Source organism: Octopus sinensis, linkage group LG7 (assembly GCF_006345805.1).
Source record: "Octopus sinensis linkage group LG7, ASM634580v1, whole genome shotgun sequence".
In the NCBI taxonomy this organism is placed as follows: domain Eukaryota; kingdom Metazoa; phylum Mollusca; class Cephalopoda; order Octopoda; family Octopodidae; genus Octopus; species Octopus sinensis.
In genome coordinates, this window is record NC_043003.1 from 100,001,718 (window position 1) to 100,015,600 (window position 13,883).

The 13,883-nt window shown below is 37.2% G+C and overlaps 1 protein-coding gene and 1 long non-coding RNA gene across 6 annotated transcripts in view; one reads left to right on the forward strand and one right to left on the reverse strand.

Moving 5' to 3' along the window:
- LOC115213896 (E3 ubiquitin-protein ligase RNF181) overlaps nt 1–2,180 on the forward strand; it is a 23,066-nt gene extending 20,886 nt beyond the window's left edge. For all 5 annotated transcript variants that reach the window (XM_029782870.2, XM_036504999.1, XM_036504998.1 and 2 more), the window contains exon 7: nt 2,060–2,180. In XM_029782870.2, coding sequence (XP_029638730.1) covers nt 2,060–2,119 — 60 coding nt within the window. In that variant the 3' untranslated portion in view covers nt 2,120–2,180. The remainder of the gene's footprint in view (nt 1–2,059) is intronic.
- The window catches only part of LOC118764351, a 26,567-nt gene that overhangs the window by 3,410 nt on the left and 9,274 nt on the right, over nt 1–13,883 (reverse strand). Inside the window, exon 2 of the long non-coding RNA XR_005000171.1 lies at nt 4,924–4,930. This is a non-coding gene — a long non-coding RNA (uncharacterized LOC118764351). The remainder of the gene's footprint in view (nt 1–4,923; nt 4,931–13,883) is intronic.

Sequence of the window (13,883 nt, forward strand, 5' to 3'; positions counted from 1 at the left end):
TTATTTCTACAATACAGATGTTAGGCTATATTTTATACAGTAGTGAATGTTCTGGCTATTTATAAATAATCACATTGGTTCTTGATAAAAATTTACTTTCAAATTTTACTTAATATTTTTCAATTTGAAAAGACAAATAGATAAAAAAAAAGGCTGTTTTCCTCAAACATGAAAATCATGAAAGGAAAAAAAAATTAAAGTAGATATATATTTTTCAATTTGAAATTATTTAATATTCAGTGAAAAAAAAGAGATAAAATTGAATAAAGTGGATATAACATTTATAATGTACATACAAGCATTGAATAGCTCTAACAGTAATATTTTGTCTCAGACAAACTTCTCAAAGAGACTTGTATTTCTTTGATAAGGTTTCTCTAAGACAAAATGTTACAAATAGTGCCATTATAGTTTTGTATGTACATTATGCTTTAACCATCATTCTTTTAATCTAGTGCTGTTTCAAGTGTGTATATTGATTTAGATAAAATAGGTGCAGCCATGGCTGTGTGGTTGAGAAATTTGCTTCTTAATCACCTAACTAGTCTTGACCTGACCAAAGCCTTGTGAGTTGGTTTGATAGACAAAAACTGAGAGGTAGCTATTGTATATATGTATGTGTGAATGTATTTGTATGTAAGTGTGAAATTGTAAGACAGTTGTGAGTGTCACTCTCATACAAGCAGTTTCATTCATTTCCATCTTCTGTGAAAGTATGTCAGGCCATGGGGAAATACTACCCTGCATGGAAACAGGTGAGGGTTGGCAACAGAAGGGGCATCCTACCATAGAAAATCAGACTCAATAAATTCCATCCAATCCATGCAAACATGGAAAAGTGGACATGCTTACATGGATTGGATGGAATTTATTGAGGTGATGGAAAAGATTCCTTCGCAAGCAACCAGTAAAAATTGAACCAACATCTTGTTGATGCCTTGAAGCATTGACCTGAATTTAATATCAAAATAATCCATTCAGTAACTACATTCTGAAATAGAATATTGTTTTTAAAATTATAGTCCACTTGTGTACTACCGGGATGGAGGGAGATACAACTCTGTTTACAATCACTTTTGTGCCCTCACCATCTTGGAGGTACATAACTGAACTAGAGATTTAAAATAGGAAAAAAAAAACCTGTTCAGAATTAAGATAATCTGTGTAAGGGATTATTTGACTGGTGAACTGGGAGTCAATATTTGAAGTAGATAATACACCATGACATTAGCTAGAAGGTGTTAATTCAATTCTCCTTGGTTACTAATTTTGTTTTCTCATTTTCTTTCAAGTCTTTCACATGTGTATCACATTTTGTTTTAACATTCAGTTGTAGATTAATCCTTGAAAATGATCAAATTTAATTATTATTGATCAACGGAAGGGAAATTACTGAGTGAATGGCAAGTTTGGATGTCTTTGATAAACTAGGCAAAATAGTTACTTGTCATATCCTTGCCCCAAATTGATGATATTTTGCTGATATTTTATATAACATCGTTCTCATGAGAGTGATGGAGTAGCATAAGCAGTTTGAGTGCAAGGCTAAAAGTTTTGCTGTTGTTACTAACACTCGTTTATGATTTTAAAGATCAAAAGCCACTGGGACTGACTTTGTCATTAATTAGAAACTCTTCTTCAACATTTTGTGGCCTTTGATTGATATAAGAAATGATCATCATTGTGGGGTTCTTTTGATTTAATTTTTTTTTTATGTTCATAGGGACTGGGTATTTTTCAATACAGCATCCCTATATATTTCTCAGTCACATAACATCTGTAATGCATATAATTCTTCCTCACATCTGACCTAATTACTTCGTCCCAGATCTTCCTTAGTCTGCATCCACCACACTACTATAGATAGCTTTCACCATCAGTGCACAGAACTTTTTGATCAATTTTGTATTTCATACCATCAGTCACTGGTCCAAATCCATATCCTCAAACATTGTTGATGAGGATAATGACATTGGGGATGATGATGTGTAATTAATCAATTATTTCAACCTTCCTCCTTCCATTTCTCAACTAAACCATTTTCTCTTTTCTATTGCAGGCTCGCCAGAAACAGAGAGATTTTGAACTTGATTCTTTACATAATTCCATGTTTGGTTGACTTAAACCCTGTATAAAGGCTTTGTTAAGAAATAAATCAAATATAAAACTCACACTTTTAAGTAGATTTCACTATTTTCCTTGTCTCTTTTTTGTGACTCACAGTGGCTATAAGGTGTACTCAACAGCTAACCACAAGGTTATGAGTTTAAACTTTACAACAGCTGTAACATGATGTTATTAAGTAAGGCACAACACACTTAACCCTTTCGTTACCATATTTATTTTGAGATGCTCAATGTTTCTTTCAATTAATTTTAAATATAACAAAGAATTTAGTAAAATAACTTAGTTATCATTAAGCTAGTGTTAAGAACATAAATTGTGACTAAGGTTTGGTGGGAGATTTTAATTCAAAACTTATGAAAACAAAACATTTGTACTACAGAGCCAGAGGTGGTTTCAGCCGGGTTGGTAACAAAAGGGTTAAGTTTGTCTACTCTGACATAATAGGCATCACTTTCTGCTTTACAATTAAAAGGGAGAAAATGTCCAGCTGTAAAAATAACTGCACCAATAAAGTAGTCTCTCAGACTGCTAGAAATAGGTGTAAATCTACCTCAAATCACAACCTATGCTCTTAAAAACAAGTAGTTCACATTGAATATTTTGTACTAGATACATTCTGTGAAGAAATGAAGGCTTAGAACATCTTTTATCATTAATCTGGTTGATTGGTGTTGACCTGAAACTAAAATAATGACTCAGCTGCACCTACAAAAGCAGATTGGATAATAAGAGAAAGCAACAGGCTCAGGTTGACACGCTCTCCAATCATACGATGAAATACTGCATGTCAAAGTGTATAGTCAACTGATATATGTACACAATGGATTTGTGGTTGCACCAAGTTGGCTTGATCAGAGCTGACCATTCCACCAAATTAACTATGGAAAAATTATGATGTAAAATAACTGAGGGAGGAAAAGATATTTTCATGTTATTTCTTTTTTAGATATGGCAGTCACACTTCCTGTATAACTGCTGCAGGATGTTTAACCCTTTAGCATTCAGATTATGCTTATTTATTTACATTGTTTTGAATTAATCATGCATTATCTTGTGGCTTGAAGATTTTGATGATGTGATTGTTTAGTTCTAGTATGACATTGAGAGGCAAATATAAGATGTTGGACCTGGTCAGTTTGAACATAAAAGAGGCAGAATGTTTTGGCTGGACATGGCTGGTTTAATTGCTAAAGGGTTAATTTTCTGCATAGCTGTGGTAGCATGTCTCACTTCCTGTAGTATTGTGGTTGTGTGTCTTACTTATAATCTAACAATATTTGAACTATTATCTACATCAAAACCTGTTTCTAGCATAGTCATGTTCATATTCCTTTCAGTTTCTAACTTGCTGTTTTATCACAACAATGTTTCTCATTTCCTGTTTAGCAATGACAGTGTTTTGTCTTATTTTAATGGGTAGAGCCATAGTCAAATATGTTCTTCTTTAACCATGATAGCATTGCATATTTTTGGTTTAGTACTGTCAGTGTTGTTTACTTCCTGTTTAATTGTAGTATGTTACTTATTCCTAGTTTATACATGGTACCATTCCTTTTCTTCTTTTTTAAATACCATATTTATTTAAAGGAAAAGAACAAGCATGGTCATGTGATTTCCATAGTGTAAACTGGCAAGCTTTTACAGCCTACATTAGTAAAGTTCAAAAGGTTATCTTCAAGTTTGCTTTTTATTTTGTTTTGTATGCATGAACTTTCAGTGAATTTAAACAGCAATTGCAGTACATTTAACTAAACATTCTTTTCTCTGTACATCATATTAAAGAAGAGTCAGTGCTTAACATAAAGAAAATATATTTTTCAAGGACTTCATTGCTCATAATTATGGCTGTGCATGACACATTAGTGTGTATTACATCCAAATAAATACAGTATTTGACAAAAACATTTTGGTTGTGTTCAATTACAGGAACTTTACAGCACCTCTTTGTAATATATAATATGTATATATTAAGGGTATGATTGAAGCAATTAAGGGTATGAAGCCAGGAAAAGCCCCTGGCTCTAAGCAATTAAGGGTATGCAGCCACGAAAAGCCCCTGGCCCATCAGGAATCACTGCTGAGATGCTTAAAACATCTGGTGGTGTGGGCTATGGCCTAGTCAACCGCATTGTAAACCAGGTAGTTCATAATGGAGTCATACCCAATGACTGGCGTAGCAGCACCATAGTCAATTGATACAAGGGTAAAGGTGATGCTCTAGATAGGAATAACTACAGGGGTATTAAACTGCTGGATCAGGTGATGAAGGTCACAGAGAGGGTCATAGCCCTTCTCATTAGGGAAAGAGTCTGCTAAGATGAGATGCAGTTTGGTTTTGTGCCAGGTAGAAGCACCACTGATACCATATTCCTGGTTCAACAACTGCAGGAGAAATACCTAGCTAAAGATAAACCCCTCTACATAGCTTTCGAGGACTTGGAGAAAGCCTTTGACAGGGTCCCCTGATCCCTTATCTGGTGGGTGATGCGGAAACTGGAGATTGACGAATGGTTAATAAGGGCTGTACAGGCCGTCAGCAAGGTTAGGACTGGCAATGAGTATAGTGAAGAATTCCAGGTAGAAGTAGGAGTCCACCAAGGTTCAGCCCTCAGTCCCCTTTTATTCATCATAGTCCTCCAGGCAATAACAGGAATTCAAGATGGGTTGCCCCTGGGAGCTCCTCTATGCTGATGACCTGGCCCTCATAGCAGAATCACTACTGGAACTAGAAAAGAAACTTCGGGTGTGGAAGCTAGGTTTAGAATCAAAAGGCCTTAGAGTCAATGTAGCAAAGACCAAAGTTCTAGTAAGTAGGAAGGCAAACACACCACACACCACTTCAGGTAGGTGACCCTGCTCGATCTGTAGAAAAGGTGTAGGTAGAAACTTCATAAGATGTACCCAGTGTAAGCTATGGACACATAAGAGGTGCAGCACCATCAAAGGAAAATTAACTGAGAAGATAGCTTTTGTGTGCGGCAGATGCACCGGGGCAATAGACACCATTGATACTCAGAAAACAGATTCCATTACACTCCTAGAGGAAAAACTAGAAGTAGTTGATAGCTTCCGCTACCTAGGTAACCAAGTTAGTAGTGGGGGTGGATGCTCAGAGAGTGTTACCTCTAGTATAAGAATAGCCTGGGCAAAGTTTAGAAAGCTCCTACCCCTACTGGTGACAAAGGGTCTCTCGCTCAGAGTGAAAGGTAGATTGTACGACATGTGTGCAAACTGCCATGCTTCACGGTAGTGAAACATGGGCTGTGACTGCAGAGGACATGCATAGACTTGAAAGAAATGAAGCTAGCATGATCTGCTGGATGTGTAATGTCAGTGTGCATACTCGACAGAGTGTAAATGCCCTGAGAGAAATGCTGGACATAAGAAGCATCAGATGTGGTGTGCAAGAGAGACATTTGCATTGGTATGGTCATGTACTACGGACGGATGAGGAGAGATGTGTGAAGAAGTACCTGTCCCAAACAGTTGAAGGAATCCGGGGTAGAGGTAGACCCAGGAAGACATGGCCTTCAAATGTTGGGTCTCACAGAGGCAATGATGAAAGACCAAGACCTCTAGAGATATGCTGTGACTGCGAAGACCCAACAAATAACGTGAGTTCATGGCTGTTTCCTACACCAGCTTCACGTAGAAGCCCCAGCCCATCCAAAGTGCCTTGGATCGCAGGACGGACTGCTGTGCTTACCTTGGATCATAGGGTGACCTGCTGTGCTTCAGGAGACCTATTGAGTCAAGTACATCAATATCAAAAAATCAAATAGAAATTGTAGTTGTGATACCTGTACCGGTGACATGTAAAAAGCACCATCCGAATGTGGCCAATGCCAGCGCCATCTTGACTGGCTTCTGTGCCTGTGGCACGTAAAAAGCACCAACCGATCGTGGCCATTGCTAGCCTCACCTGGCATGTGTTGGCTCGTAAAAAGCATCCACTACACTCACGGAGTGGTTGGCATTAGAAAGAGCATCCAGCTGTAGAAACACTGCCTGATCAGACTGGAGCCTGGCGCAGCCTCCTGGCGCAGCCTCCTGGCTTCCCACACCCTGGTCAAACCGTCCAACCCATGCTAGCATGGAAAACGGACGTTAAACAATGATGATGATGATATACATGTATGTGTGTGTGCATGCATGGTTGTGTCCTTTTGTCTTGACATCATGTGATTGTTGTAAACAAGTGTTACCATCATATAAGCAGTGTTCCTCATTTTCAATCTTTTATGAAAACATACCTGATCACGGAATATACATTGCTTGGAAACAGGTGAGGCAGGAAGGGCATCTGGCTGTTGAAAATCTGCCTCAAAAAATTCCATTCAACTCACATGAGTTATGGACTTTAAAACAATGACAATGATGTTGATGATGATACCTATGTATGTGTGTACATCACACACACATGTATGTGCATCACACATACATACATTTTTATAAATGTATGCATGTACAGGGTGTGGGGGGTAAATTGTTGCCATTTTATATTTTTAATTTCTCGCATGCACATTGTTTGTTTTTGATTTTGTTGTCTACACAGTATAGTAGGGTCAGTTGAGCACAGTCTGTGAGAAAAACAGCACCATGACACAATTCACTCTGCCAGAAATTTGGAAACAAAATGCTACACTGCTTGGCATTCATGCCAGAAGCACCAATACAAATGTTTCAGAGTGTTTGGGTGTGAATCTGAGGACGGTGCAGAGGATTCGGAAAGAGCTGGATGAGTCTAATGCTGATTATGAAGGTATGGCAGCTTGGAAAACTCACTCTGCTTGTTCTGATAAGAAAAGAACTCCTGAATTTGTTGGTGAGATCCAGGCCATGATTGACAATGATCCTTCCAAGTCAGTCAGGTCCATTGACAGGGACATGAGAGTGTCTGAGTTTCTTATCAGGCAGGTAGTGCATGAAGACATTTGGCATTCCTCACACAAGATAAGAAGAGGCCAATTTTTATCCCAAGCCATCAAGGACAAGAGGAAAGATTGTGCTATGAAGCTTTTGAGCAAACTTAAGTATCCCCTTCAACCGAACGTGCTTTGGTTTTTCTCAGACAAGAAAAATTTCTGCCAGGATCAGATGGTGAACACACAGAACAACCATTGGTTTGCTGTGTCCCTAAAACATGTACCAAGAGTGATAACAAATCAAACATGCAGTCAACATCATGGCGTTTGGAGTGATCACCTGTGATGGCAACGTTATGCCTCCATTCATCTTCCCACACGGCCTCAGACTTAACATGGAGGCCTACATCCAGTGCCTGGAGGAAGTAGTGCTGTCTTGAGTCAAGACGGTGGCTGCTGGAAGACCCCCATGTCTAGTAACAGGACTCTGTACCTTGCCACACAAGCAGGAGAACCCAGTCATAGCTGTCAGACAATTTCTACGACCACATCACCCCTAACATCTGGCCAACTAACTCCCCAGACTGCAACGCCCTTGGTTATTATGTGTGGGGAACATATGAGCAAGAGATCAACAAAACTTCTTGTAACACCAAAGTTAAACTGAAGGCAAGGATTATGGTAGCATTCACCAACTTAAACAAGGAGATCATCCAGAAGAGTTGCTGGAAATTCTGGAGGCTGTGATTGAAGCCAATGGCGATTTTAGTGAATAAATTTACCCTTTGGTATTTCAAGATATTTTTATGTAATTTTTGTAAATATATCTGTTATATAAAATGTGAGGTCAGTATTATTTTCATTTTTGCATAATTTAAACAACAATACAACAATATATTCACTGCACCCTGTATATGCATCATACATACATACATACATACATACATACATACACACACACACACCACACACACACACACACACACACACACACACACACACATACATACATAATTTCTGTATCTTTGTATAAGCTGACTATTCATCTCAATAAAAAAACCTCTTAAAAATAGATTGTTTAACTGAGATAAAAAAGATCAACAGGCATTAACCATAAAAGACATTCTGTCCTGTGACTCTGTTTTATATTCCAGATATGTAATGTCCATATCACATGCCTAACCTATTCATTAGTCTTATTAGTCACATGACTTCTTAATAAAAGAGTTAACATACTAATCACTGAACTCTTTTCTTCTTTCCACCTCCACCCCACTCTTTGGTCATAACTTCAATACACTTTTGAAAAATTTGTTTTAACTTTTCTTTTGTTGTTCTTGCTTTACCTCATTTGAGAATATTTTTATATTTTAACTGTTTTGTTACCAAATTTTTGTTGAAATAGTTTGCCTTTGTTTCAATTAAGTTAGAACTTAGTCAAATAGTTTTGTCAGTATTAAGCTGATGTTTGGAGCATAAAGTAGTATGAAATTTCGATGGAAAGTTTTAATTTAAATCACTTTAAACCTTTTGTAATCATATTTCTGTTGAAGTACACTACCTTTGTTCCAGTTAATTTCAAGAATAATGAAGAATTTAGTAAAATAACTTTGTCAGTATTAAGCTAATGTTTGGATCAGAAATTAACATGAAATTTTGACAGGAGATTTTAATTTAGATCATTTTAAACAGAAAGTTTGACAGAACCACTAAAGGCTTCGAGCAGATTAGTATCAAAAGGGTTCAAGACAAAGTTCTCGGCAAGATTTGAAATCAGAATGTAAATAGGTACCAGACACATTTGATCCCACATGTGTCCATGGCCAATATACATCCTGGTACCAAGCCAGGAATTAATTTTGAAAATAACAAAGAATTTTGATAAAACAACTTTGTTATTTACATTATTTACAATTGACAGATATTTGTCCTCACCTTGTTTGTTGTTAACACAACGTTTTGGCAGATTATACCCTCCAGCCTTCATCAATTTTGAACCTGGGTTCTCATTCCTAAGGTATTTTTTGATGTTGTTATTATTATTATTATTCAGGTCACTGTCTGGAATCGAACTCAGAATCTTGGGGTTAGAAGCCATGGGCATATGGTGGAGTGGTTAAGAGCACGGGCTACTAACCCCAAGATTCCGAGTTCGATTCCAGACAATGACCTGAATAATAATAATAATAATAATAATATTAACAACATCAAAAAATACCTTAGGAATGAGAACCCAGGTTCGAAATTTCCCCAAGACACCTGATGAAGGCTGGAGGGTATATCAGCGGAAACGTTGTGTTAACAACAGACAAGATGAGGACAAATATCTGTTGAATGTAAATAATGTACATAATTCCACATCTCTTAAATATAAAACTGAACAGCTTTGTTGTTATTAACCCTTTTGTTATAACTTTGTCAGTATTAAGCTAAAGTTTACACCATAAACTAACGCAATATTTTTATGGAAGGTTTTAATTTAGATCACTTTGAAACAGAAAGTTTATAATATAGAACCAGGGACAGTCTCAGGAAGAATGTTATCAAAAGAGTTAATATATTATTTCATTTATACTTGAGGAATATTGTGTTCTGTATATTGTGAATGAAGTGATGAGAAAGACTCTCACAAAATGTGGAGATTGTATGTGTGAGAGAGAGTGAAAGGAAAATATGGCTAAGATAACACATAATACATACACTCAGTCTAACATCTCATGATAGTGCAAGATCCTGTGCAGACTCACATAGTTGGAAAAAAGTGGGTTTGTAGATGCAGAGGTTCCCAACCTTTATTCTGCCTTGCACCCCTAAGAAATGCTTATTTAATTTTTACAAACCCAACAAAAGAAATACCACATTTGAAGTTGAAAAAGTTAATTTTCTAGTGACTAATTTTTTAAAAATGAACTCCATACAAAAGTGAGGAAAATGATAAAATTCATGGTATAATTTAATGAACAGAGTTCTTTTAAGCATTAATTATTTTATTCTGAGAAGCAATTTTTATGAACTACATACTGCATAGCTATATGGTTAAGGAGTTATTTTTCAACTTCATGGTTTAGGTTCAACTCCAGTGCAAGGCACCTTTGGTAAGTGTCTTCTACTATAGCACCAAGTTAACCAAAGCCTTGTGAGTGGATTTGGTAGATGGAAACAGAAAGAAGCTTGTTGCATTTGTGTGTGTGTGATTATGTCCCCTCGTCTTGACATCATGTATGTTTTCTGTGAAAACATGTCTGGCCACGAGGAAATAAAAACCTTCTTGTAAGTAGTGAGGACATCTCATCATAGAAAATCTACCTCAATGAACTCCATCTGGTTCAGGTAATCTTGGAAGAGTGGATGTTAAAATAGTGGTAGAGCATTCGTTTACAACAATTATGCAGGAGACACACTCACATGTTCACACGTACACTAACACACATACACACATACATAGATATATACAACAGGCTTCTTTAAGTTTCAATTTACCAAATCCACTCACAAGGCCCAGGGCTACAGTAGAAGAGACTTATTCAAGGTGCCACACAGCAGGACTGAACCCAAAACCACATGGGTGGAAAGCAAACTTCTTAACCACACTTGCATTTTCCTATGCTTGCATGGGTTAGATGGGCATTCTGCAGCATGGCATCTTACTCCTCAATGCATTCCCTTATCTCCTTAGCCTTTTGGTATCGGCATTCACCACTTTTGCTTATAACTTTCTTGTCTTCTCCAAAGGTTCCTTTCACTTAGATTCCTTGGTGTTTCTGTATCCAAATACCATACTTCACATGCATCACATGTTTATACTAGCACAATCTCTTCTCTTCTCTTCTACACTACATCTGATTCCTCTTGTATCCAATTTTTCTCTTAATTCATTTGTGATCCAATATTCGTTCATACTAACATTACACACCCAGTAAAGCATGCTTGCTTCATTTATTTTTAGCCTTTACACATTCTCTACATTTAATATTATCTATATTTCACTACAATACAGCACTGCATATTGTATTCAAGCATTATATACTTTGCCTTTCACTAAAAGAGGGATTACTTTTGCTGCTGACTGAATTGATGGCTTTCTAAACTTTCTTCTCCTATTCTTACTCAGGCCATTATGTTATCAGAGCTCCTGCCAGCCACTACGAATTTTGGCCCCATAATCAACTGAAGCTATCTATTCCTTCTTTGGAGTATACTGAGAATTGGAAAGAATTTGGGTATCCATAGTGTGCAATGGGTATACTCTATGGAATTCCCACTTACCCCCTTTCTTCATATCCACCATGACCACTACTCTGATGGTAGAAGAGTTCTATTTTTTTTCCTTCTGCAACTGTTACCTTGGAGAGATTTATTTTGAGGTCCCTTAATTCTACAACTTGCTTCCTTGTTTTTAATTGCATCTCTAAATCTTCAACTGATTTGGTATTGATAACTCTAGGCACAGGTATAGCTGTGTCATTAAGATGCTTGATTTCCTACCATGTAGTCTTAGGTTCCATTCCACTTCATGCCACCATGGGCAAGAGTCTTCTATGATTACCCCAAGCTGACTAAAGTCATGTAAATGGATTTGATAGATGGAAGCTGGAAGAAGCCTGTCATGTGAGAGAGAGAGAGAGAATGTGTGTTTGTGTGTGTGTGTGTGTGTGTGTGTGTGTGTGTGTGTGTGTGTGTGTGTGTGAATGTGTGTGTGCGCATGTACATACATTGTGTTGTCTTAACATCGTGATCATTGTAAATAATCATCATCATACAAGTAATGCCATTCATGAAAAACATGGGGAAATATTACCTTGCTTGGAAACAAGTGAGGCTTGGCAGCAGGAAGGGCGTTTGGCCATAGAAAATTTGCTTCATTGAATTTCATCTGATCTATGCAAGCATAGAAAAATGGACAAAAGTGATAATGAGGTGTGTGTAAGTCAAGGGAAATTAGGTTACTATTTCTAGCAGGTTACATTGAGTCTCTTTCATCAGCTTGATGTGTATGTGCTTATATGTGTGAATGTGAATAACAGTGACTATGCTGTCACTGTAGTCATTGGTTTGTCATTAGTGGTCAATAATTGATAGTGACGTTAGTGATGACTGGTACAGATGGTCTTCATGGCAATGACAAAAGGATGGTTGCAATGATGATGATGAATGTTGGTGTTAGTGGTTATATAATGTTAATAATGGTTTCTGATCTAAGTACAAGACCAACAGTTTTGAGGGGAGGGGCTTAGTCAATACCATCAATTCCAGTATTCGACTAGTACTTTACATTATTGACTTTGAAAGGATGACATGCAAAATTGACCATAGCAGGATTTAAACTCAGAATGTAAACAGCCAGAAGAAGTACTGCTTAGCATTTTGTCCAATACATTAATGATTCTTCCAGAATGGTTATGAGGGTGATAGTTATGATGCTGTTTATGATGCTGATAGTGAAAATGGTTTCATTTCAGTGCTCACCCCAAATGCTTGTGATCAAAAGTGTTCCATCCAGGACCATTCCATCTATTGTTATATCTTACACTACATTGACCAGTGTGTCATTCCATTTGTTCTTCAGTCTATGTTTGATTTGAGAAAGATTGGCTGCTATTTTTAGCAGAGTTAGGTAAATGTGAGGGTGGTGGTATGGTTGTGGTGTGGTAGTAGTGGTGGTGGTGGATGCGGAAGTGACACTGATGATGATGATGATGACAGCGATGATGATGATGACAGCGATGATGAAGATGGTGGTGGTAGCAGTGATGACGAGAAGATGGAAGGGGGACGACGATGACAATAACGATAACGACAACGATGGTGTAATGGTGATGATGAATAAGTAATGATGATGATGGTAATGGTTATGATAACGATGATGGTGTTGATGGTGATGGTGATGAGGATGAGGAGGCTGTGATAATGATGATGGTAGTGGTTGTAGCATTGATGTTAATTATAATGATGATAATGGTGGTGGTGGTCGAGGTCGTGGTGATGATGAGGAAGAGGAAGGGGGACGATGATAACAATGATGATGATGATGATGATGATGATGGTGATGGTGATGAAAAGTGATGGCAACAATAATAGACAAGAGAAGCATGAGAAGCAGGCAAGTATGAAATTCAGTTTTGTTTGGGGTTTGTGTACACAATAGCAATGTGTGGGATGTTGGACAATAGATGGGGTATTGTTGTTATTGGACTGAAGGGAGAAGGAACTGGAGGAGTCAGAAAGAAATGGGGGGGGTGAGGGTGAGTGTGATGGAGCTATGGAGTAAGAAGACTAGGAAAGAATGAGATTGATGGGAGGAGAGGAGAGATCAGAAGCGGGTGAGAAGTGGAATTTATGTATGTGTGTGTGTGTATGTAAATATATATATGTGTGTGTGTGTGTAAATATATATATATGTGTGTGTGTGTGTGTGTAAATATATATATGTGTGTGTGTGTGTAAATATATATATATGTGTGTGTGTAAATATATATGTGTGTGTGTATAATACATATCTGTGTATTTATGCATGAGTGTGTGTGTATGTCTGTGGGGGAGAGTGAGTAAACAGAGAGAAAGGAGGAAAAGAAAAAAAGAAAGGCAAGAGAACAAGGAGGAGGAGAGAGAGGTGAATTATTATAGGGTTGAATACCATTGTTTTGTATTGATTATATACACCGATTTCTATATATAGTTGATCTAGTAAACACAAATCTGTTTAAAAGCACATACACACACAAACACACTTATATACACACACATACATACATATATACATACATACATACATATATACATGCATACATACATACATACATACATACATACACACACACACACACACATACATACATACATACATACATACGTACATACATACCTATTGTTATAGGTATTAGGCTATGTACC